Source organism: Dipodomys merriami, unplaced genomic scaffold (assembly GCF_024711535.1).
Source record: "Dipodomys merriami isolate MVZ:Mamm:240054 unplaced genomic scaffold, mDipMer1.0.p SCAF_10, whole genome shotgun sequence".
Taxonomy (NCBI): Eukaryota; Metazoa; Chordata; class Mammalia; order Rodentia; family Heteromyidae; genus Dipodomys; species Dipodomys merriami.
The window spans coordinates 11,113,370-11,139,177 of record NW_027202271.1 but is presented as its reverse complement, the minus strand read 5'-3'; the positions used below and the strand labels follow the sequence as shown (position 1 = coordinate 11,139,177).

The window sequence follows — 25,808 nt, the reverse complement described above, 5'->3', positions numbered from 1 at the left end:
TGAATGTCGATCCTCAGATCTCAGTCTCCTGAGTAGTTAGGATTACAGGAAAGAGCCACCAACACCCAGTTTTAATATTCATTTAAAATTAATAGTGTTTTTCCTATGTTGAATAATTTTTCACTCTGTTCTCTCTTAGCAGAATCAACCACATCTATTTGCTGCTATTTGCTTCTAAATCCACTCAGAACGGGAACAATTTGGACTCATTTTCTGGCTACAGAAACCCTGTCACCATGATGCATTTCAAAAGTGGACTCGAATTAACTGAGTTACAAAACATGACTGTGCCAGAAGATGATAACGTTAGCAATGATTCCAACGATTTCACCGAAGTAGAAAATGGTCAGATAAATAGGTGAGTATTTGTCCATCAACATGTCTAGCCAATATAAGAAATGGCACTTAAAAACATTATTTTGATTTTCAGTTCTTCTCTGGATTATTTTGATTTTCAGTTCTTCTCTGGAATTATTCATTACTAATGTTATGCTCCACTAGAAGATGAAATTTGAATTTCTTATGGGACATCTGTCAGGCATAGTCTGCCATAGCAAATGAACCAAATTGGGAAAGTAATTTATTCATCTTTTCAAATCTTTCAATTGAGTCTAATAAAAAAAAATGTATAAATATGTTACTTCCCCTCCCCATCAGCCTAAACTTTTCAGAAGCTCAATGCTTATGAATTAGACAGTCTGTTAGAATTTTACTGCATTTCTGTATCTGATTTTATACTACAATCAGGATACTCTTTCTTTCTTTCTTTCTTTCTTTCTTTCTTTCTTTCTTTCTTTCTTTCTTTCTTTCTTTCTTCCTTTCTTTCTTTCTTTCTTTCTTCCTTTCTTCCTTCCTTCCTTCCTTCCTTTCTTTCTTTCTTTCTTTCTTTCTTTCTTTCTTTCTTTCTTTCTTTCTTTCTTTCTTTCTTTCTTTCTTTCTTTCTTTCTTCCTTTTTTTGTGCTGGTTCTGGGATTTGAACTCAGGGCCTGGGTGCTGTTTCTGAGCTTCATTTGCTGAAGGATACTGCTCTATCACTTGAGCCACAGCTCTACTTCTACCTTTTTTGTGATTAATTAGAGATAACAGTCTCATGGATTTTTCTGTCCAGGCTAGCTTCAAACTGCAATCCTCAGATCTCAGCCTCTTGAGTAGTTAGGATTACAGGTGTGAGCCACCGGTGCTGGGTACATTTATTTTTTTTTAAATCAAGATATGGTTTGGATTGGGTTGCTGATGGCTCACACCTGTAATCCTAGCTACTCAGGAGGCTAAGATCTGAGGATCACAGTTGAAAGCCAGCCCAGGCGGGAAAGTCCAGGCAGGGAAGTCGGTGAGACGCTTATCTCTCATTAACCACCAGAAAAACAGAAGTGGAGCTGTGGCTTAAAGTGGTAAGTGCTAGCCTTGAGCAAAAGCTCAGGGACAGTGCCCAGGCCCCGAGTTCAAGCCCTACAACTGACCAAAAAAAAAGATGTGGTTCAGTTGAATGTGCATATGAACATGTGAAAATGACGAATATGTATGTCATCAGCATGAGCATTATTTGTAAACTTTCCATCTAATTGGACCCAAAGGACTCTAGTGGAGAGATAGTACATGAATGAGGAAGAAAAACACTGAGAGAGGGAGGTGGAGAGTGGGTAGGAAAAAGGGCTCATCACATCACTAGATGTGATAGTATGTCTAATGTACTATCCTTCCATCTTTTGAGTCTTTATTAGATTATCATGATGCCAAGCACAGGTGGTTCATGCCTGTCATCCTAGCTACTTTGGGAGGCTGAGGTCCAAGGATCACGGTTGGAAGCTAGTTCAGGTAGGAAAGTCTGTGAGGTTCTTGTCTCCAATTAACCAGCAAAAAGCTAGAAGTGGAGGTGTGGCTCAAGTGGTAGAGTGCCAACCTTGAGTGGAAAAGCTAAGGGATAGCACTCAGGCCCCAAGTTTGAGCCCCAATACTGGCACCAAAAAAAAAAAGTTACTTAATTTTCCTTCAGTGGTGCTAAAGTAGTACCAGCCACATGGAATTATTATGAAAATAGATGAGAAAGCCCGTGAAAAGCACTTGGCAAAGCATCTGGCAGGAATAAGCATCTTCATTATGGGAAGAGTCTATGTCAATAAAACTGCAGCTCTCTTCCGCAAGTACCCCTCCTCCTCACCCCAAGGAGCAGAAGTACTGTGCTGGGTTTTAGATGATTGCTGTTTATTGATATCTTAAATTCAGTGAAAAAAATTTTTTTGTGTGTGCTGGTCCTGGGGTTTGAAATTCAGGGCCTGGCTGCTGTCCTGGAGCCTTATTTTGCTCAAGGTTAGCAATCTACCACTGGAGCCATAGCTCCACTTCCAGCTTTTTGGTGATTAATTAGAGATAAAAGTCACATAGACTTTCCTGACTATGCTGGCTTTGAACCACAATCCTCAGATCTCAGCCTCCTGATTACCTAGGATTATAGAAACAAGCCACCAGTAACTGGCTTGGTACAAATAATTCTACATTATCGTAAACGTATCCATAAAACTCTTTCATTTATCTGGTGTTCTCATTCCTGTCTATGCCTGATTATTGTTGTTATGAGCCAGGGATTCATACTTGTGTCATTTGTGTGTGTGTTTCTGTGCAGATACTGGGGCTTGAACTTAGAGTTTCATACTCTTACTTGGCTTTTTCCCCTTAAGGTTGGTGCTCTACCACTTGCCACAACTCCACTTCTTGCTTTTTGCTAGTTAATTGGGGATAAGAGTATCATAGACCTTCTACCTTCAAATTACAGTCTTCTGAATTGCTAGGAGTATAAGCATGAGCTAGATGTTTATTTGAGGTTACAAAACCACCCATTGCAGGGTTAGTTTGACTTTGTGATGTTTTCAGGGCAGTTGGCTGCTTGATGGCTGATCATACTCTATTCTGAGGGTACAGCCTGACCCACTGAAAACTTTTAAAATAATACTTTCATCATCCCAAGACCACTTGTCACCAACACATTCTCCCATATCACATTTTAAGTCAATTAAAAAAAAAAGGGGAGAAAATTTAAGTCAGTTCATTGCCAGAGGTCAGTGCTTTTTAGCAAGCAACTGTGTTTTTAAAATCGTGAGACAACAGAAACTTGTGATAAAGCAGCTTGACCCAGTTATTTTAAATGGAATTTTCCACCTCCAAAAAAGGGTGGGTTTTATCTTTTTTTTTTTTTTAATGAAAGTTTACAGCAATACAACACCAAGATTTAAAGACTAAAGAGAAAAAAAGTGGAAGCAATAAAGAAAATTTTAAAAAGCTTTCTTTAAATACTTCAGCCTGTTTTTCTCTGGTACTGGGATTTGAACCCAGGCCATCATAAATGCTCTTCTACTTGAGCTACACCTCCAACCCAATTAATTCATTCTTCCTTAGCTAAATTTTCCCTGAAGCCTAAGCTACTCCCTAATTCTTTAAAAAAAAAAAAAACAATTTACAAAGGTAATATACAGAGGGGTTACAGTTATATAAGTCAGGTAAAGAATACATTTCTTTTTGAACAATGTCATCCCTTCCTTTGCTCTATTCCAGTTTTCCCTAATTCTAAAATAGAAAAGAAGTCTGCTCAGCTTATGCATTGCTAAAGTTGGGAAAGTACATTCAAGAAGGAGTTGAGAGATAAAGGACACTCACCCAGTCACCCACAACCACTGTGGGTCCAAGATGAGCTCAGAGGCATTGTGTGTGTTAAAAGATAAGGAAGTGTGCTGGGTGCCAAAGGCTCATGCCTGTAATTCCTAGCTGCTCAGTAGGCAGAGATCTCAGGATAGTGGTTTGAAGCCAGCCTGGCAGGAAAGTCTTTGAAACTCTTATCTCCAATTAACAAGCAAAAAAGCCAGAAGTGGAGCTGTGGTTCAAGTGATGGGTACGAGACTTGAGCTAAAAGCTAAAAGCTAAAAGATAGGGCCCAGGCCCTGAGTTCAAGCCCAGTACATGGGCACACACACACAATAAAAGAGTGAGGCAGGAAGCGGAGCTGTGACTCAAGTGGTAGAGCAGTAGCCTTGAGTAAAGAAACTCAGGAACACACCAAGGCCTTAAGTTCAAGCCCTGGGACTGGTATATAGCTATATTTATATATACACACACACATGCACAAACATACATACACAGATACACACTAAAAGATTGAGGCAAAAGCTCTTCCTCTCTATAGTACTTAGAGTTTATTTAATAAAACAAAAATATGGACAGCTCATACTGACCCACATGTGTATGTACATACAAACACACACACGTGCATGCAAACATACATGGACACACACACACACACACACAGATGGAGTAAGTGTTGAATGGAGCCTAATGAGTTTTTAGGCAACCAATCAGTAACATTTCACATGCAATGTTTTGGTAAGTAATAAATAATTTAGTCTTGATGTTAAGCTTTGAATCATTATCATGAGGTTAAATGTATTATGCATGTCTTTGCAGCAAGTTTATTTCTGATCGGGAAAGTAGAAGAAGTCTTACAAACAGCCATTTGGAAAAAAAGAAATGTGATGAATATGTAAGTGTCATTATAAAAATGTGTACTTATTTTTTATTTACATAGGTTGGGACGTGTTTTTAATTCACATGGCCTAGTATCAAAAGCAGAGCTATCTATATCCACCAGGATATATCTTATATGCTACATATTTTTTTCTTCCTGAGACTCATAAAAAAAAAAAAGAATCACTAAAAGATGGGTGCTACTGGCTAACACCTGTAATCCTGGCTACTCAGGAAGCTGAGATCTGAGGATCACTGTTTGAAGCCAGCCCAGGCAGGAAAGTCTGTGAGACTCTTATACTCAATTAATCACCAAAAAAACTGAAAGTGGAGCTGTGGCTCAAATGGTAAAATGCTGGTCCTGAGTGAAAAGGCTAAGGGACAGCACCCAGCCCTAAGTTGAAGCCCCAGGGTTGGTACACACACACACACACACACACACACACACACACACACACACACACACACACACACACACACACACACACACACACACACACACACACACACACACACACACACACACACACACACACACACACACACACACACACACACACACACACACACACACACACACACACACACCCCACTGGACCAGTGAGAGAGAATTGCTTGAATTTTGTTTCCATGTTGGCTCTTAGTTGTGTTTTAAAAGGTTTTGGCATGGTGAACTCTCTGGCAACAGTTTTACCCAGTGTGAATGTCTCTTTCTTTGTTCAGATTCCAGGAACAACCTCCTTAGGAATGTCTGTTTTTAACCTAAGCAACGCCATTATGGGCAGTGGGATTCTGGGACTAGCCTTTGCCCTTGCCAACACTGGAATCCTTCTTTTTCTGTGAGTATTCCCAGGATCAGACCCTTCCATGAGTTGTTCTGTTCTATGAGGGTGGGGGGATTTTAGTGCTGCATATTATAGGTTTATACTGGATGGGATTCTAACTGACATCTATTTTAAAGCTATTTTCTGCATGTTTGTTGTTATATGGAAGAAACTGTAAATGTTATTTTTCTCTATCAAGTTTTTATCTATCATCTATCTACTTGCTTATCTACCTGGCTAAGTAACCAGAGTCTATGTTTATGTTTATTGTTTGATTGACTTTCAAAAATAACAACTACTCGGGGCTGGGAAGGTGGCTCAGTGGTAGAGCGCTTGCCTTGCATGCCCTGGGTTCGATTCCTCAGCACCACATAAGCAAAAAGAAAAAAGCCGGAAGTGGCGCTGTGGCTCAAGTGGTAGAGCGTTAACCTTGAGCTGAAGAGCTAGGGACAGCGCCCAGGCCTAGAGTTCAGGCCCCAGGACCGGACCAAAAAAAACCAACTACTGGCCAAGCTCACACCTGGTAGCTCACACCTGTCACCCTAACTACTCAGTAGGCCAAGATCTGAGGATTGTTGTTCAAAGCCAGCAAGGACATTAATGTCTGTGACACTCATCTCTATTTAAGTACCTAAAAAGCTGAAAGGACAGCTATGGCTCAAATGGTAGAGCACTAGCCTGGAGCACAAAAGCTCAAGGATAGCATCCAGATCCTGAGTTCAGGTGCCAGGACTGACACAACACACACACACACACACACACACACACACACACACACACACAACCAAAAGCTATTGCTTACAAGAAAAAGGAAGGAGAAAATGTTATTAGTTAAAAACATTAAAAGTAAGCATTTGTAGAAAGGTTTAAAATATTTGAAAACAGCTATTTTGTTTTCATGATTCTAGCTAACACTTTAAATCTCAGCTAATTACTCAAAATATTAAGAAGCATTTGATTCAGTCACTACTTTGAAATTTGGGGAATGTGTACCATATCCAAAGGTAATTATAGGTTTGTTGGTAATAAATATTCAAGAAGCCGAGGAATCTTCAGCATTTTGGAGAGAAAAATTAGCACATGCCTTTCCTTTGAAATGCAGTGAAAAGAAAATGAGAAAATCTCTATCTATATCTAGTTATCTATTCATTTATCTATTTGTGTGTCTCTCTCTGTATCTTTGTCTCTGTCTCTCTATATATAGTGTGTGTATGTGTGTGCGTGTGTGCGTGTGTGTGTGTGTGTGTGTGTGTGTGTGTGTGTGTGTGTGCCAGTACTTGGGCTTGAACTCAGGGCTTTGCCCTCTCGTTTTTTCCACTCAAGGCTGCCATTCTTCCACTTGAGCTACAGGCCTACTTCTGGCTTTGAACTCTGGGCCTGGGCACTGTCCCTGAGCTCTTCAGTTCAAGGTGAGCTCTCTACCACTTGAGCCACAACACCACATCTGGTTTTCTAATGGTTTATTGGAGATAAGAGTCTCAGGGACCTTCCTGCCCGGGCTGGCTTTGAACTGAGATACTCAGATCTCAACCTCCTAAGTAGCTAGGATTATAGGCATGAGCCACTGGCGCCTGGCAAATCTGGATTTTTTTTGTGTGTGCCAGTCCTAGGGCTTGAACTCAGGGCCTGAACTTGAACTCAGAGCACTGTCCCTGAGCTTCTTTTGCTCAAGGCTAGTACTCTACCACCTGAGCCACAGCACCACTCTCCAGCCTTTTCTGTTTATGTGGTGCTGAGGAATTGAACCTAGGGCTTCATGCATGCTAGGCAAGCACTCTACCACTAAGCCACATTCCTAGTCCTACTTCCTGCTTTTTGATGGTTAGTAGGAAATAAAGAATCTCACAGACTTTCATGCCTAGGCTGTGATCCTCAGATCCCAGTCTCCTGAGTAGCTAGGATTACAGGTGTGAGCTACCAGCCCCAGGCTTCTGTATATTTTTAAATAGTTGCATCTGAAATGGTTGGATAGGACTTTCTGCAAATATTTTGTCAAAATATGATTAAGATGAATCATAAAATGTACAGCAGGAAAATCCTCACTCAGCGTCACTCTTCTTAGGTTCCCTATTTCTTTTTTTTTTCCCCATGAAGAAACCGGGGGCCATTTGTCCAGAGATTTTTCTGTAATCTAGATTTTGCTGATTGATCTCTATGACACAAATTGATTGCCGTTCCTTTGTCTTGGGCTATGATTTCGATTTGAGACCCTTTGACCTCTTTTGTTTGTTATAGTTGAGTGTAGGGGAGGATCAGGCTAATATGAGACTGGTATACACACACGTACTTACAGGTAACAGCTTCAATCGGCATCCACTCCATAGCCCTCACGTTACCAGTGGTTCTAGTCTGTTCCTTATTTGGCCTTTTTGGTCACCCAGAGAAGATCTGGTTCCTGTTCACAAGATCTTGGCCGGGTTGCTCCCTTCCTGAGGATGGGAGAGGTGTCTCTGGCGTCCACCAGGGGATATCCTAGCATGAATGTGTGCCTCCAGACCCTGGTTTTCATCCAGTACTACTCCTCCCCCTCCCAGCAAATTGGACCTAATCTTTCACTCAGAGACCTATGGTTGATTGATTTCATTTGTTTGAGACAAGGCCTCATGTAGCACAAGCTGGCCTCAAACTTGCCCTCCTCCTGGCTCAGTCTTTAGCATGCTGTGGTTACAGGTGTGAATTACCATGCCTAGCTCAGAGATCTATATGTGTGTGTGTGTGTGTGTATGTGTGTGTGTGTGTGTGTGTGTGTGTGTGTGTGTGTGCGTGTGCATGTGTGCGTACACGTGCCTGCTGGCATTGGGGCTTGAACTCAGGGGCTGGGTGCCATCCCTTAGCTTGTTCACTCAAAGTTGACACTCTACCACTTGAGCTATACTTGTACTTCTGTTTTTGTTTGTTTGTTTGTTTTTGTTTTTATTGGTGGATCTTTGGATTTAAAGAGTCTCATGGACTTTTCTGCTTAGGCTGGCTTTGAACCAGGATCCTCAGATCTCAGTCTCCTGAGGAATGAGCCACCAGCGCTCACCTGGGATCCTTATTTCATACTCTGCAGTCTATGTAGCCTTATACCAGGATGAGAGCAAAACACACCCTGCTTTATGCATTACAAGCATGGCCCTGACTTCCAGGAAAGTGACCAGTTCCTTTTGGGGATTCTGTGGTATGAATTGGGTTGGTCTTGGCTTTCTCCAGTGTCAATTCAGGATTCAGGTCTCTCTACTAAAACTTCCAAAGCGGAGTTACAGTTGTGTCTTCTCATATACTTACTATCCTGGTGTCTTAGCAGCTTAACATGTTTAATAAAGTCCCTTTACTGAACAATCTGGTGGGGAGAGAATAAATCCTGGTGTCCTATCTACCCTTCCTAGAAATGAATTGATTTGTATTTACTCTGGCTCAGAGACAATGAACCTCTTACGTGTGATTCTTTAGTTTCTGAATGAAGCAAAGATTTGACTACATTCAATTTTTAGAGTTGCACCTGGATTTACACCTGGATTAAAACATGGTAGGGCACTGTATGGTACATTAATAGAAAGCCCAGCTCAGAGGATCTTCAGGTCAAAGCTCATGAAGATAGTTGTATCAAGATTCACATTTCAAAGCTTCTCACTAAAGCTGGGTGCAGGTAGCTGACACCTGTAATCCTAGCTACTCAAAAGGCTGAGTTCAGAGGATTCAGGTTCAAAGCCAGGCCAGGCAGGAAAGTCTGTGGGACTTTTATCTCCAATAAATCTCCTCCCCCAACTCCAAGCCAGAAGTGGAGCTGTGACTCAAATGGTAGAGCGCTAACTTTGAGCAAAAGAAGCTCAGGGACAGAGCCTAAGACCGTGGGTTCAAGCTCTAGGGCTGGTACCCAAAAAGAAAAGAAGTTTCTCACTAAATACTGAACTCCACCACCTCAGAACAAACGAGTACTCTGTTGTAAAACCAACTGCTTTGTTTCTCAAAGCCAAGAAGCACTTGGGCAGGATCCAGACATTTCATCTGATTGCAGGGCCTTGGTCCAGGTTCATGGGCCAAGAGGGACAAAGAGCCCAAGTTTGTCTATGCTTCTTTAGCAACACAGCTGGGAAGGCTCCGCCATGTCCCCTGAGACTGGCCTGGAACTGTTTACTGGGCTCATCTGGAAACCTCATAGTGTGATTTCTTATTCTTGGATAAGTTTGCCGCTCTTTTTTTTGACCTAGCCATAATGGTTGTCAACTCTATTAAACACAGATCAAACTCAATTATCCAGTAAGCCCTATAGTAAGAATGCTCTTAGATTTTTGTATGTTCCTAAATCCTGAGACCCTATGATTCCATCTGAGAAACAGGAAGGGTACCAGTGGGAAATGTCAATTTGCATTTCTTTTGAAGCGACATCGTTCTGTGGGAAACAAATTGGGGTGTGAACCGGGTTCCAGTGGCTCACACCTATAATTCTAGCTATTCAGGAGGCTGAGATCTGAGGACCATGGTTTGAAGCCAGCTGGGGCAGACAAGTCCATGAGAATCTTACCTTCAATGAACTACTCAGAAAAAGCTGGAAGTGTTGCTGTGGCTCAAGTGGTAGAGCGCTAGGCTTGAGCACAGGGAAGCTCAGAACCTAGACTCTGACTTCAAGCCCCAGGAGGAGCAAAAACAAAACAAAACATAAAACCAAAATGGGGTGTTGTATTGAGGGGACAGCCAAGGTAAAGATGTGCTACTACCTCAGAGTGAAAAGGAAAAGACTTGATGAGATCTCCTCTTGGCTGGCCTTGTAATCAACATCCTATCCTTCTGTAAAGCAAAAATAAATCCTACCAACTGGACAGTGCTGGCCCATGCCCGTCATCCTACCTACTCAGGAGGCTGAGATATGAAGATCATGGTTCAAAGCCAGCCTGGGCAGGAATGTCTGTGACACTCATCTCCAATGAACCACCCAAAATGCTGGATAGTGTGAAACCTTGAGTTCAAGTCCCAATACCTGTACCAAAAAAAAAAAAAAAAGAATTATTATGTTTGTAATTCTAACTAACTAGGAGGGATTATGGTTAGAGGCCAATCTGGGCAAAAAGAAGTTTGTAAGACTCCATCTCAACCAAGGCTGGGTGCAGTGATGTGTCTCTCATCTCCGGTGACATAGGGAAGGACAAGTAGGGGCATTGCTACCCAGATATAAACTGAGAACAAAGGCAAAAGGGCTCCAGGCATGATTCAAGTGATAACAGTATCTGCCTAGAAAGGTCCCAGGTTCAATCCCAACCAAGTACCCCTCCCTTCCTCCCAAAAAAGCACCAGATAATATCAAAGTCAAATAATACCAAGTCCCTATTACAACTAGAGAATAGGGTAATAATCATGGTATAATACAAACGATCATGGTATTTCTACAAAATAGACTATTAGACTACTAGGTAAAAGCGTAAAGCAGATTTTATACATGTACTGGCACAGATGAATTTCCCAAGTTGTATTACTGGGTAACATAGCATTATTACATGAAAACAAACACTACTGGGTGGTGGCAGGGTGAAGTACCAAGAACTTTTAGGAAGAGAACAGAAGAAAACTGTAAGCAGTGGCTATTTCTAGAAACTTAGAATCTGGGTGGAGGAGAGATGAGAAGTTTATATTTAAAATTTGTAAAGTTCAGAGGGGGCTGGGAAGGTGGCTCAGTGGTAGAGCGCTTGCCTTGCATTCATGAGGCCCTGGGTTCAATTCCTCAGCACCACATAAACAAAAAGAAAAAAGCCGGAAGTGGCACTGTGGCTCAAATGGTAGAGTGCTCACCTTGAGCTGATGAGCTGAGGGACAGCGCCTAGGCCCAGAATTCAGGCCCCATGACCAGACCCTCCCCCCACAAACAAACAAACAAACAAACAAACAAAAAAGAATAAAATTTGTAAAGTTCAGGTGGCTCATGCGTATAATCCTAGCTACTCAGGAGGCTGAGATCTGACGGCCACAGCTCAAAGCCAGCCCAGGCAGGAAAATCTGTGAGACTCTTATCTCCATTACACACACACACACACACACACACACACACACACACCTATCTTTGCCATGTGTTATTCATCGAGGGTGAAGGGGGAGGACTAATTGGAAAATTTTCATTTCTAGAGAACTTAAAACTAGTACAATAAGGTTTTTCTCTTCTCTTCTTACCTACAAACAACTTCAGAAGATATTTCCAGTGTCTATATTTAGACCATGAGAACTAGAATGAGAAATCAGTGTCATGCCACCTGCTCCAAACCGTGCTCTACATTCATCACCCTCCCTTCCCAGCCTGTCCGCAGAGGCTGCCGGAGCTTCCTGTGGCCACTGCGCCACCTCCATTCCTGTCTCATCTCTGCTTTTGAAGACTGACAGTCCCCTAAGGTCCGGGTCAGATGCCATCTCCTCCAGTGTTTCTGGGATCTTTCCAGAAACTTAGTTTTCTTCTCAGTATAATCTGTTCCTCTTTAATAACTAGCGCTTCCAGTATTTAGGCATCAATCTTTGTTACTTTTTTTTTTTAATACCAGTACTGGGGCTTAAACTTTTTGCACTCAAAGCTGGGGCTCTACCACTTGAACCACACTTCTACTTGTGGCTTTTTGCTGGTTAATTGGTGATAAAAGCCACTTGGACTTTCCCACCTGGTCTGGCTTTCAACCGTGATTCTCAGATCTTAATAACCCCCTGGTGCCTGACTTTACCTTCTCTTTTTTTGGGGGTCCAGTCGTGGGGCCTGAACTCTGAGCCTGGGCGCTGTCCCTCAGTTCTTCAGCTCAAGGCTAGCGCTCTACCACTTGAGCCACAGCGCCACTTCTGGCTTTTTTCTTTTTTCTTATGTGGTGCTGAGGAATCGAACCAGGGCCTCAGGCATGCAAGGCAAGCACTCTACCACTGAGCCACCTTCCCAGCCCTGACTTTACCTTCTCTATTGAATTCTCTGAGCTCTACAAAAGCAAGATTTGTGTAAAATGCTTTCTTGTTCAAATCATTTTCCCTGCTTTCAACAAGATCTAGAATAGTCTGTCTGTCTGTCTATCTATCTATCTATCTATCTTACATATATATATATATATATATATATTTTTTTTTTTTTTTTGCTGATCTTGGGGCTTAACTCTTGAGACCTGGTGCTGTCCCTGAGCTTCTTTTGCTCAAAGTGAGCGCTCTACAACTTGAGCCACGGCACCAATTCTGGCTTTTTTGAGTTGTTTGTTAGAGATGAGAGTCTCAAAGAGTTTCCTGCCTGGGCTGGTTTCAAAATGAGATCCTCAGATCTCAGCCTTCTGAGTAGCTAGGCTTAAAGGTGTGATTCATTTGTGCCTGGCTATCTCTCTCTATATTTATGTCTCCATTCTTCCATAAAATCCACTGCAATAATGGACAGATAAGAATTTGGTTTTGCAAGATGAAAAACAAAGCTTTAAACAGTGGCTCTCATCACTGCTGCACCAACAGAGGGAAAAGCCCAAGTGAAAGGCTTATTAATTGACCCTCAGACTTCCAGTAGGCTGTGAAAATGCAGCAGTACAAAGCAGCAGAGGAGGGGCTAGGAAGGTGGCTCAGTGGTAGAGCGCTTGCCTTGCATGCATGAGGCCCTGGGTTCGATTCCTCAGCACCACATAAGCAAAAAGAAAAAAAAAGCCGGAAGTGGCGCTGTGGCTCAAGTGGTAGAGCGCTAGCCTTGAGCTGAAGAGCTGAGGGACAGCACCCAGGCCCAGAGTTCAGGCCCCACTACCGGACCCAAAAAAACAAAAAACAAAACAAAACAAAACACACAAAAAAACAAAGCACCAGAGGAGTCTGGAATTCAGTGCTCAGCATGCATTTCCTTAAGAAGGCCTTTTTTCATTTGAACGCTCGAAATAGGTCCAGCACTGGTGATTCACACCTACAATTCTACATAAGCTACTCATGAGGCTGAGATGAGGATTGAAGATCAAAGCCTGCTTGGGTAGAAAAGTCTGCAAGGTGCTTAACCACCAAAAAGCCAGAAGTGGAGTTGTGGCTCAAGTGGTTGTGTGCTAGCCTTGCATGGGAAAAAAAAGCCAATCAAGTACTCAAGGCCCTAAGTCCAAGCAAAAGGATATGAATTTATCCTCTGTTTATTAGGATCATCTATTTCAGTTGTAGGCAAAATTTTTGGAGGATAATTTGTAATTATCCTACTACCCAAGGAAAGCAACATTTTGTTGTCCATCACTAGTATGTATAAACAAACTAGTAAGTAGCCATGCTAGTCAGAACAGTCTACCAGGTTCTTTCTCGCCTGGAATCTGTTTGGAGGTAGAATTCACATAGGAGGAGACAGGACAGAATCAGAGCCATGGCTCCATCAGCATGCGATCCTTGTTTAACATTATCAGTTGCACAAATGTTTTCTTCATTCTGTCAAGAAGTTTATATGCCTAAGTAACTGCTTCAGCACAACTCTTTGATGTTTCCACATCTCTTTTAGCAAATTCCGGTACGTTGGATAGAGATCACAGTGTTCCTCTCCTACTGAGCTGTCATTGCTTTATTATTCTACGTATATTCCAAGAAGTTGGGAGGACACTCACCAGGATGATAACGTTGCTCATTTATTTATATTTTGTACCAATACTGGGGCTTGATCTCAGGACCTACGTGCTGTCCCTTAGCTCTTCATTCAAGGCTAGCACTCTGCCACTTGAGCCATCCCTCTGCTTCTGGTGTTTTGCTGGTTCATTGGAGATAAGAGTCTTTTGGCTATGTCTGCCCAGCTTGTCTTTGAATCTCGATCCTCAGATCTCAGCCTCCTGAGTAGCTAGGATTACAGGACTGAGCTACCAGGGCCTGGCTGATAATTTGTTCTTAGTGGTAACAAAAAATGGTTTTTGGGAATGTTCTTGTGAATGTTTTCCTTGTCTCTGCACTCCTAAGCTAAAAGCAAATAGACTCGTGTGATAAGAAAATGGACCAGTTAAAAGGAAGACAGTCAGGAAATGGTGGCCTTCTGGGAAGTCCTGGGAGGTCCACGACTCTTCCATCCTCTCAGTCACTTATTTGTTTTGAAAATTCTTTGAGTTATATTCAGGGCTCCCTAGAAATGATCCGAACAGAGAAATGCCCTTCAGCTGGCAGCAAGAATAATTGGCATCAGAGTCTCTTGTTTGGGAATAATAATACTAGAAGGGAGAAATGACACATTCAAGCTTGCCAACATTTGAAATACATGGATAAAGGACAGAGCAGAGCCACTGAGCTCTTTTTGAAATCTATTGGATTTAGAAGCTCTTCAGAAATAGAAAAACGGGAGTGTGGTTAGCATTGTGCTAACAATGACTCCCTATTTTATGAACAGCAAGAGCTGGCCCTTGTGGAAGATGGGTCTCACCCATTTTTTTTTAATAGTTGAGCCCTTACTGCTTAGTTTATGAGTGATTTCTGACATGTCTGATAAGACGTTCCAAGAATTCAGTTCTCTTGGTGCCAGAGAGGTAGAAGAGGAGAGAGAGAGAGAGAGAGAGAGAGAGAGAGAGAGAGAGAGAGAGAGAGAGAGAGAGAGAGAGAATGAATATACACTCATACTCAGTCCTAACCTGCCTAACTCCTATAATCCTAGCGGCTCAAGAGGCTGAGATCTGCGGATCATACCTTGAAACCATCCTGGGCAGATAAATCTGAGAGATTCCTTCCTCCAATTAATCAGCAAAAGCTGAAAATGGAGTTGTGTCTAAAGTGGTAGAGCTCTAAAGTTAGGCAGAAAACAAACAAACAAACAAAAACCAACCAAAAAACCCACCCAACCCAACCCAAACCAAACAAAAACCAAGTGAGAGCTTGAAATCCTGAGTTCAAGCCACAGTCCTAGCACACACATAAAAGAGTTCACACAATCCTGCTTATTCTGAGTTATACCGGGTGTTTTGGTGCTATCCAGGAGCTGTGGTACAATTTCTATTTTCAACCCCGGTATTTTTTCTTAGCTTGTAAGAGATAACTATATGGTCTGTGGTTTTACAGCATGATTCACCTCTGTGGTACAGAGCATGCCTTTTCCATCCACTCCTCTTGATTCACAGAAGGCCAGGGGCAAAGCAACACAGTAAAGCTGGAGGCAGAGGTCTGCAAAATTAGCTGCAACTTTTATTCTGCACAGAGTGGCAGTTGGCTTAGTAGATTGGAAAACCACTCCTGTGTAAGCCAGTAAACTTGGTTCTTCTTCTATCAGGCACATGGTATCAAGGATCCACAGCTGTACCAAGGGTAGGCACACAAGGACCTACAGACCAAACACATAAACACAGCCTTGCTATAAGGCTCAATTGCTAAGAACAAGTTTTTTTTTTTTTTTTTTTTGCTTTTTGGGTTTTGTTTTTGTTTTTGTTTTTTTTTTACCAGAAGGATTTAAAAGAGAAAGTCATAAAAGCTTCAATGTTTCATGGACTCTATAACTGTATTATCTATCGCCTCTATTTTTATGGATTTAAAGCAAAAACCAAACTTGCCAGGCACTGGTGGTTCACACCTGTAATCCTAGCTACCCAGGTTTAAGGAAAGAAGAAGCAAGATGTCCTTGTGGGATAAAGAACAGGAACAAGGTCGTGTCAGCAGTTACAATGGAGCATCTACAAAACCCGTGGTGTTCTTCCAGCAAGCGCACAAACAGGAAGTGGCAGTAGCTATGGGTTCCTTCTTTCTAGTCTGATTTCCTCATTTAAAGGCAGAGCTCTTGCAAACTTTTTCAACCTCAAAAAGCATCAACCTAACCCAGTAAGTTTTTTTATTAATGGTTATTTTTTTTGTTATTTTTGTTTTCATGCCTCTTTTAATTTTATTAATTAATTAATTAATTTTTTGGTCAGCTGTGGGGCCTGAACTTTGGGCCTGGGTGCTGTCCCTGAGCCCTTCAGTTCAAGGCTAGTGCTCTACCACTTGAGCCATAACACCACTTCTGGCTTTTTCTGCTTATATGGTGCTGAGGAATCGAACTCAGGGCCTCATGCATGCAAGGCAAGCACTCTACCACTGAGCCACCTTCCCAGCCCGCTTTTAATTTTTTTTAATTAAAAATTAAAAAATTAAAATTAAAAGTTGTGATGCACAAAGGGTAAGATCATACTTCTTTTAGTTTTTGTTTATTGGTTTGTTCTTGTTTTGTTTTGTTTTTGCCAGGCCTTGAACTCAGGGCCTGAGTACTGTCCCTGAGCCTCCATTTTGCTCAAGGCTGAGGAATCAAACCCAGGGATTCATGCATGCTAGCACTTGACCACTAAGCCACATTCCCAGCCCCATCCCTCTTTTAAATATCTTTTTTTTTTCTTCAGGATTATACTATATACTATTTGGTTTACTCAACAACAAAATTATCTAACCAATAGTGAGGCTGGTTTAAGAAAAGTTTGCCTCAAAGTATTTAGACTTGCCGACAAGAAAAGAAATAGAAGCACTTGTATTAATCATTGATCTTACCTTTTTGAGGCCAGCTTTCTCTAAAACTATCTCCTTCATTTCCTCATCTAGTTTAAAAACAACACACTAATCACCTTCTACCAGATCTTAGTATCCTAGTCCTCTGACTCTTGCTGTGTTATCTTAGACAAAAATACTTAACTTCTCTGCCTTCAATTACCTTATCTGTAAAACAGAAATAGTGGGAAAAAAAATGTGCCAAGAATAGACCTGGTATACAGTGAAATCTTCCAAACTTATTTTTGCTAATTACTAAAAACAAGATTGCTTTTACTAATTTTATAGAATCTCATTAAAGTAAATTAAGGCTTTAACAAACTCCTTTTTTTTTTTGTTTGCCAGGTGCTGGTGGCTCATGCCTGTAATTCTAGTTACTCAGGAGTCTGAGACCTGAGAATCATGGTTCTAGGCCAGGCTAAGCAGGAAAGTCCATGAGACTCTTATCTCCAATGAAGCACTAAAAAAGGGAAAAGTGGAGGAATGGCTAAAGTAGCAGAGGGCTAGCCTTGAGCAAAAATGCTCAGAGACAGCACCTGGGCTTGAGTTCAATCTCCAGTACCAACACCCCTCCCCCCAAAAAAAAATTATGGGAAGAAAAAGAAAAGAAGAAACATAAAAAGACATATTTCAATATAGCTTATTTGACCCAAACAATAATAAAAAAATTATAATGTGTTGAGCCTCAAAGATATGGGGTCCAGGCGCCAGTGGCTCACGCCTGTAATCCTAGCTACTCAGGAGGCTGAGATCTAAGGATCATGGTTCAAAGCCAGCCTGGGTAGGAAAGTCTGTGAAACTCTAATCTCCAATAAACCACCAGAAAACTGGAAGTGGTGCTGTGGCTCAAGTGGTAGAGCACTAGCCTTGAGCTGAAGAGCTGAGGGATAACGCCCAGGCCCAGAGTTTAAGCCCCAAGACCAAAAAACAAAAAAAACAAACAAAAAAAAAACCCCAGGGAATTTGAACTATTGCTTAAATCTGTATTCTAAAGAAGCGAATAGAAGCTTGAAGATATTATTCAAGAAGAGCACACAAAGCCTGGCTTTTCCCATGAATGACTGGTGTGTATTCACAGGTGCATGCCCATCCTAGGACTTGAACTCAGAGCCTGGGTGCTATCCTTTAGCTTTATTTCTCAAAGCCAGTGCTCTACACTTAAGCTATAGATCCACTTCTGGCATTTTGGTGGATAATTGGCGATAAGAATCTCACAACCTTTCTCTGCCCATGCTGGCCTCCAACCTCAATCCTCACATCTCAGCCTCCTAAGTACCTGAGTCACCAGTGCCTGACTGTTGAATGTGTCTGAAAAACATGAGAGAGCTCGGAATATAACTCAAACCTTGTTTCTTCCTTGTAAATATTGTTTATCTTAGAGCAAAATATATCAAGCTATAGTTTAGTCCTATATGTTTTTCTCCAACAGGATTTAGCAAGTCTTGTTGTATGACTTATCTCAATTGCTCTCAGTATCTCATATCCCTTAATCACTCTCCTTACTCATGACAAATAAAGAAGTATATCTGAAGGCACTTCCTCAGTGATCATAATTATCCTTACTGAAGGCTTCTAACCAAACAGATACACTATATTTTATTTTCTTAGTAATTATATATATTAGTAATCATATATACACACACGTATACGTATATATATATATACACATACATACATACATACATACATACATACATATGTACATATATGCTAGAGGAAATTAGACTTTTCCAGAAAGCCATGCAGATATCCAGGTACAGAAGACACAGAAGACAAAGAAAGGTTTATTGCCGAGAAAGGGGCCGGCAAAACCCTTCTCACACGGGAGAAGTAAGAAGCAGCGCCGGCTATTTTCTGAGGTGACCTATATAACCTAGGAGATTTAGGAGAGGCTAGAAGGGGCTAGGAGGCAGAGACCCTGGTGGGGACCTGAGGTCCAGGGGCTTCATCATGGTGGACTGGGATTTATGGCTCTTGTTCAAGTAGTAGATAAGAGGCCCTGCAGCTGCCCAGACCTGAAGGTCACTCTAAGGGGCTCTTGTTGCCTTATATGGTGGTAGCTGCCCCAGAGAAGTGCCATCCCAAGGTAAAGGGGGTTGGAGGCTGATTATTTACTGCCTTTACTATAGGCCTAATATTGCCTAGGAAGGGAGCATGCTAAGCTGTGGTGAGGGGAAGGAGTGTACTAAGCTGTGGGAAGGGAGATCATTGGGCTAACAAAATGTGTGTGTGTGTGTGTGTGTGTGTGTGTGTGTGTGTGTGTGTGTGTGTGTGTGTGTGTGTGTGTGTGTGTGTGTGTGTGTGTGTGTGTGTGTGTGTGTGTGTGTGTGTTTGATGCCAGACCTGTGTCTTGCACTCAGGTCCCTAGCACTGTCCCTGAGTTTTTTGCTCAAGGCTAATGCTCTACCGCTTTAGGCATAGTTCTCCTTGCGGCTTTTTGTTGATTGGGGATAAAAAGGGTCTCATGGACTTTCCTGCAGCTGGTTTAAAACTGATCTTCAGATCTCAGCTCCCCAAATAGCTATGATTACAGACATAAGCCACTGGCACCCAGCTCATGAATCATAACTTAAAAAAATTATTTTATTATAAAGATGCTGAACAGAGGGGTTACAGTTACATAAGTAAAGTAATGAGTACATTTCTTATCAAGTATTATTACCCCCTCCTTTGTTTTTCTCCTTATCCCTTCCCTCCCCCACCTCCCCCATTCCTCCCCACCCCAAAATTGTAAAGTTCATTTCTGACATAGTGTCTTGTGAGTATTATTGTTGCAATGGATCATCCTGTGTCCTTGTTTCAATATTTTTGTATTCTCCTTCCCCTCCCCAAATTAGGTAAATGTATATACAAGATGCAGGGTGCAAAAATCAAATACAGTGACAACAGGGAATATACCAAAGGGGTAAGAACATATTAAAGAAAAAAAATCACATAATACATTAAAAACAACAACAAAGAAAAACCTCTTGTGTCCATATCTTGGGGTTCATTTCACTTAGCATCATCTTATATGGTCATATGTACATAGCTTTTGACCTTTTCTGCTTATCTGATAAGACTATCCTAGACATACACTAATTATTGCAAATTAGGGAAACCATGGGACCTATATTTCTTTGCATCTGGCTTACTCCACTTAATATGATTTTTTCCAAGTCTTTCTATTTCCTAACAAATCCATGTCATTCTTTCTGATGGAAGCATATATATGTATATATATATATATATATTCATATATACATATATATGCCATATTTTCTTGATCCATTAATCTACTGAGGGGCAGCTGGGTTGATACCATATCTTAGCTGTGGTAAATAATGCTTCAACAAACATAGTTGTGCTGGTAGCTTTAGTATGGCCTTGTTTGTAATCACTGGGGTAAATGCCCAGAAGTGGGATTGCTGGGTCATAGGGGAGCGCTATGTGGAGTCTTTTGAGGAACTTCCTTACTGCTTTCCAGAGTGGTTGAACAAGTTTACATTCCCACCAACAAGGCAGTAGGGTTCCCTTTTGGCCACATCCCTCCCTTCCAGCATCTATTGTTATTAGATTTCTTGATTATAGCCATTCTAACTGGGGTGAGGTGGAATCTCAATGTTGTTTTCATTTACATTTCTTTTATGGTTAGAGAAGTTGAGCGTTTCTTCATGTGTCTTTTGGCCATTCTTATCTACTCTTCAGAGAAGTCTCTAAGTCTTTAGCCCACTTATTAATGGGGCAGTTGTTTCTCTGAGGATCTGTTTTTAGAGTTCTGAGTATATTTTAGATATGAGGCCTTTGTTGTATGGCTAGTGAAGATCTCCCAATCCATGGGCTTTCTATTGATCTTGGTAGCTATTTTCTTTGCCGTACAGAAGTTCTGCAATTTCATGCAATCCCATTTATTCAACCTTTCTTTGATTTGTTGTGTTTCTGGGAGTTTATTAAGAAAATTTTGGCCTGCACGATTGCGCCCTAGAGTTTCTCCTGTTTGTTCCTATAATGTTTCCAGGGTGTCTGCTTTTACTTCGAAGTCTTTGATCCATTTGGAGTTGATTCTGGTACAGGGTGATATATAAGGATCTAACTTTAGTTTTCTACAGGTGTTTAACTGATTTTGCCAGCACCATTTCATAACTTTTTAATTTAAACTTTTAATCTGAATTCCCCTTGAAGTGGGGGTAGCTTGGCCTTTGCCCAAGCATTCATTTTTCTATTCTTTTTTTGGTTATGGGGCTTGAACTCTAGGCTTGGGCACTGTCCCTCAGCTCTTCAGCTCAAGGCTAGCTTGAGCCACAGGTGGTTTATTGGAGATAAGGGTTTCATGGACTTTTCCTGCCCAGGCTGGCTTGAACCAACCCTCAGATCTCAGCCTCCTTAGTAACTAGCATTATGGGTATGAGCCACCAGTGCCCAGCATCATTTTTCTATTCTTTCTCTAAGCGTTTGTTTGATTTCTGTGACACTCTTTCCCTCTTGTTCTTTTGGCCCATTTCTGGCAGTCCATCTGTTCTGTTGGTGATCATTCTGTATTCCTCTTTCACTTCCTGGTGGCTACAAAGCTACACATTAGAAGCAAAGCTCTATAGGACCAGAGGGTGCTGAGGAGTGGTCCTTCTGCCCAGGCAAAGCAAGGCCCAGGAGCTGGAACTAGCCCTACAGCCACCACTCAACCAGTGTGCAGTGGAGGTGGGGCAGGCACCTCAGCCTGCTGTGGCCAAGTACCTCTCAGCAACACTTACTGGGAACATAATTGCCTTTAATTACCCACAGTGCAATCCATTGCAATAATGCATCATACCAGACATGTCCTTCCTTCCTTCCTTCCTTCCTTCTTTCCTTCCTTCCTTCCTTCCTTCCTTCCTTCCTTCCTTCTTTTCTTGTGCCAGCCCTGGAGCTTGAACTTGGTACCTGAACACTGTCTCTGCATTTTTTATTTTATTATATTTTTACTGAAGGTTAGCACTCTACCACTCAAGCAATACCTCTACTTCTAGCCTTTGGGTGGTTAATTGAAGATGAGAGTTTCCTGTACCTTCCAGCCTGGGCTTGCTTTGAACCACAATCCTCACATTTCAGCATCCTGAATAGCTAGCATTCTAGATCTGAGCTACTGGCATATGGTTCTTTTTCTTTTATTATTTTGTGCTGGTACTAGAGCTTGAATTCAAGGCCTTTAGCTTTTTTGATCAAGGCTGGCACTCTACAATTTGAACAACAGCTACATTTCTAGCTTTTTGCTAGTTAATTGGAGATAAGAGTCGCATAGACTTTTGTGCTTGGTCTGCTTTTGAACTTTGATCCTCATATCTCAGCCTCCTGAATGGTAAGGATTATAGACGTGGGCCAAGAGTTTCAGGCTTAGCTTTGAATTACATAATGAACTAGCATTGGCAGAGTGCTCCTTTATTTGGTGGGGTATTTATTAAGGTTTTTAAAGCAGGGTAAGTAATAGGATCCACACTTTGGATACTGTTAACAATTGGTGTTAACCATGTATATTCACCTTAGCGATTCTAAAATTAAAGGTCAGAATGTATTTTCTAGTTATGACCTCAGGGTTTCATTTCTTTGCTTTAGGATCCTATTGACTTCAGTGACATTGCTGTCTATATATTCAATAAACCTCCTATTGATCTGCTCCAAGGAAACAGGTAAGCTGTGAAGAGATCTAATTGTGTTAAGGCCATGATTTTCAGTATGATATTATGAATAAGTGAAGTTCTCCTTTAAGGATAACTGGATTATTAATGATGACTGTGATCATTAGTAGTAATTTACTTATTTATTTATTCTGGGACTTAAACTCAGGTCTTTGCAGCCTCACTTGTTTTTTTTTTTTTTTTTTGGGTCCGGTCATGGGGCCTGAACTCTGGGCCTGGGTGCTGTCGCTCAGCTCTTCAGCTCAAGGCTAGCACTCTACCACTTGAGCCACAGCGCCACTTCTGGCTTTTTTCTTTTTGCTTATGTGGTGCTGGGAATCGAACCCAGGGCCTCAGGCATGCAAGGCAAGCGCTCTACCACTAAGCCACCTTCCCAGCCCAGCCTCACTTGTTTTTGTTTTTGTTTTTTTTCTTTCTCAAAGCTGGTGCTCCACCCCTGGAGCCTCAGCTCTATCTCTGCCTTTTTGTCAGTTAATTGGAGATAAGAATCTCACAGACTTCCTGTCCAGGCTGGCTTCAAATAGGGATCCTCAGATAAACTCTCAGCCTCCTAAGTAGCTAGGATGACAGGTGAGAGCCACCTGCGCTCCTCAGCCAGCACTGGATTATGTCAAGAAACAAAGGAATCCTTTGACCTTCTATGGAAAGACTGACGGTGGCAGCAACACCGAAATCAAATGGACACGAACACTGAACAAATACTGTTGTCACTCATTCTTGTTCTTCTGGTTTGTGATGACATCACTGGAAAGGCGTCAATCTTTCTTTAGGCCTTTATAAATCCTGAGCAGAGTGTTTGTGAAGTAAACAGATGTTTTATCCTCTGTGGTGCATATTCCAAGGAGAAATTGTTCCTCCTGAGGCAAGGTGGAGTGAGGCAGTGCCCTAGGACGCTGAGTTCTCTGGACAGTACAATACCTGACGTGTTTATTTTCCATGCCTGAATCACTGGATTATGTTCATGATACTTTGACTTTTACATTAGCTCAAGCCATATTGGCCAGCTATTGTATACAGATGCCTGGAACATTTTGTCATAAATTCAGCATCTAGTCATTGTCTAGTTTAAACACCAGTCTTAGGAGAGATTAAACAAAGGTTTAATTATAGCCTGACCCATATTGCTCTTCTGTGAACCTTTTGAAAACCTGGACTTCAAACTGTCATGATTTTAATGAATGTTTTCGGATTTTAGCATTGAGTGAGATGAGCCGGTTGATCAGTTTCACATTTTGGTGACATCAGTTTATTCTTTGGATAGATTTATCCACAGCTTTCATTTTAGAAGTGAGCTATCTTTCACCTAAATTTCACAAATGATCAGAATTTTTATGTAGTAACTGTTAGATGTAGCTAAATTTGGTGTTTTATTTTAGATCAGAGAGACTGAGATGTTCTGAAACCATTTTGTGTGTGTGTGTGCCAGAACTGCAGCTTGAACTCAAGGCCTAGGAACTGTCCTTTTGCTTTTTCACTCAAGGCTGGCACTCTACTACTTGAGCCACAGCTCCACTTTCAGATATTTATTTAATTATTATTATTATGGTCATTATTGTTATTTTTTGCTGGCTTGAACTCTGGGCCTGGGTGCTGTCCCTGAGCTTCTTTTGCTCAAGGCAAATGCTCTACCACTTGAGCTACAGACCCAATTCTGGCTTTTTTGAGTAGTTTATTGGAGATAAGAGTCTCACGGAGTTTCCTGTCCAGGCTGGCTTCGAACCATGATCCTCTGATCCCAGGCTCCTAAGTAGCTAGGATTACAAGCATGAGCCACTGGCACCCGACTTTACTTTCAGATTTTTGCTAGTTAATTGGAGATAAAAGTCTCACAGATTTCTTTGCCTGGGCTGGCTGTAACGGTTTCAATCCTCAGATCTCAACCTCCTGAGTAGGTATACAGGAATTACAGGTATAAGCCTCTGGCAGCCAGTAAGATAATTCAAAAGGTACTCTTTTTTTTTTTTTTTTTGGTCTCAAAAAATGAAAATCTTTTAGAAATCAAACATTTTAAGAATATATATCAAACCTGTAAAAAAAAATATCAGAGTGGGAATTTCCCCAAGAAAGGTAGAGATGGTTTAAAATAACTTTTATGACCTCATAGTTCAGTTACTTTCCTACTTCTTTAGCCAAGTGAAAAAGCAGAAATGGAGCTCATGGCTGACATTTAAAAATGTCAGGAACTTGATTCATCATGCCAGTACCTTAACCTGCAAAGCCAACATGGGAGTTCTAGAGAAGCGCAGGGCAACCTGGTGAATAAACAATGTAAATATAACGTCTTGGCTCTTTATTTTTACTTTTCATTCTTTGTGCCAGTCCTGGGGCTTGAATTCAGGACTTGGAAGCTGTTCCTTTAAGCTTTTTTTTTTTTCACTCAAGGCCAGTGTTCTACTATTTGAGCCACAACTCCACTTCCAGCTTATTGGTAGTTCATTGGCAATAAAGAGCTCATGGACTTTCTTGCCTGGGCTGGCTTTGACCTTCAGATCTCAGCTTCTTGAGTAGCTAGGATTATAAGTGTGAACCACTGGCTCCTGGCAAGATGTTAACATGTTAGCCTTTAGAACCTTGTCATTTTTTTTTTCTGTGACCTTAACTTTGTTTCTTTAAATAGGTTGCATGGTTTATGAAAAATTAGGTGAGCAGGTCTTTGGTACCACAGGGAAGCTTGTAATCTTCGGAGCTACATCTCTACAGAACACTGGAGGTAAAGAAAAAAGAAAAAGGAACAACATACATTTTTATACATAATTTCAAACTGGGTGACTATCATTATCTTTCCTATTTTGGTGGTTCAGTGTCCATATGAGATTTATCGGAATTGAAGCAGCTCCTACCTGATGGTTAAAATGTCGCAAGGGAAGGAAGAGACAACCACTTACTTAGAGATGAATATATTGCCAGAGTGGGCTTAGCTACCTGCTTCTGGTCATGGGTTGTGAACTCAGGACCTGGGCCCTGCCTCTGAGCTTTTCTGCTCAAGACCAGTGCTCTCCACTACAGCTCCACTTCCAGTTTTCTGGTGGTTAATTGCAGGCAAGAGTCTCATGGACTTTTCTGCCCAGGCTGGCTTCAAACTACAGTCCTCAGATTTCGGTCTCCTGAATAAGCTAGGATTATAGGCCTGAGCCATCAGCGCTCAGCATTTGTTTTTCTTTTTTTTGTGGTGCTTCTTCCTAAGTCTTGAACTCAAGGCCCAGGTGCTGTTCCTCAGTTTTTGTGCTCAAAGCTAGCATGTACCACTTGAGCCTGTTAAACTACCACTCCCAGTTCTTTTGGTGGTTAATTGGAGATAAAAGTCTCCTGGACTTTCCTGCCTGGACTGGCTTCAAACCATGATCCTCAGATCTCAGGCATCTCAATAGCTAGGATTACAGGCATGAGCCACCAGCTAACTTCAAGAACACAAGCTGCTTGTGTT

At 41.5% G+C, this 25,808-nt stretch overlaps 1 protein-coding gene across 5 annotated transcripts in view; it reads left to right on the top strand.

Annotated features, from left to right (window-relative positions):
• Slc38a1 (solute carrier family 38 member 1) overlaps positions 1-25,808 on the top strand; it is a 73,108-nt gene that overhangs the window by 25,383 nt on the left and 21,917 nt on the right. For 4 of the 5 annotated variants that reach the window (XM_070039378.1, XM_070039372.1, XM_070039381.1 and 1 more), the window contains 5 exons: positions 140-358; positions 4,450-4,525; positions 5,233-5,348; positions 22,302-22,375; positions 25,002-25,094. In XM_070039378.1, the coding sequence (XP_069895479.1) occupies positions 237-358; positions 4,450-4,525; positions 5,233-5,348; positions 22,302-22,375; positions 25,002-25,094 (481 nt within the window). In that variant the 5' untranslated portion in view covers positions 140-236. The remainder of the gene's footprint in view (positions 1-139; positions 359-4,449; positions 4,526-5,232; positions 5,349-22,301; positions 22,376-25,001; positions 25,095-25,808) is intronic. The other variant, XM_070039386.1, reaches the window with a different exon arrangement.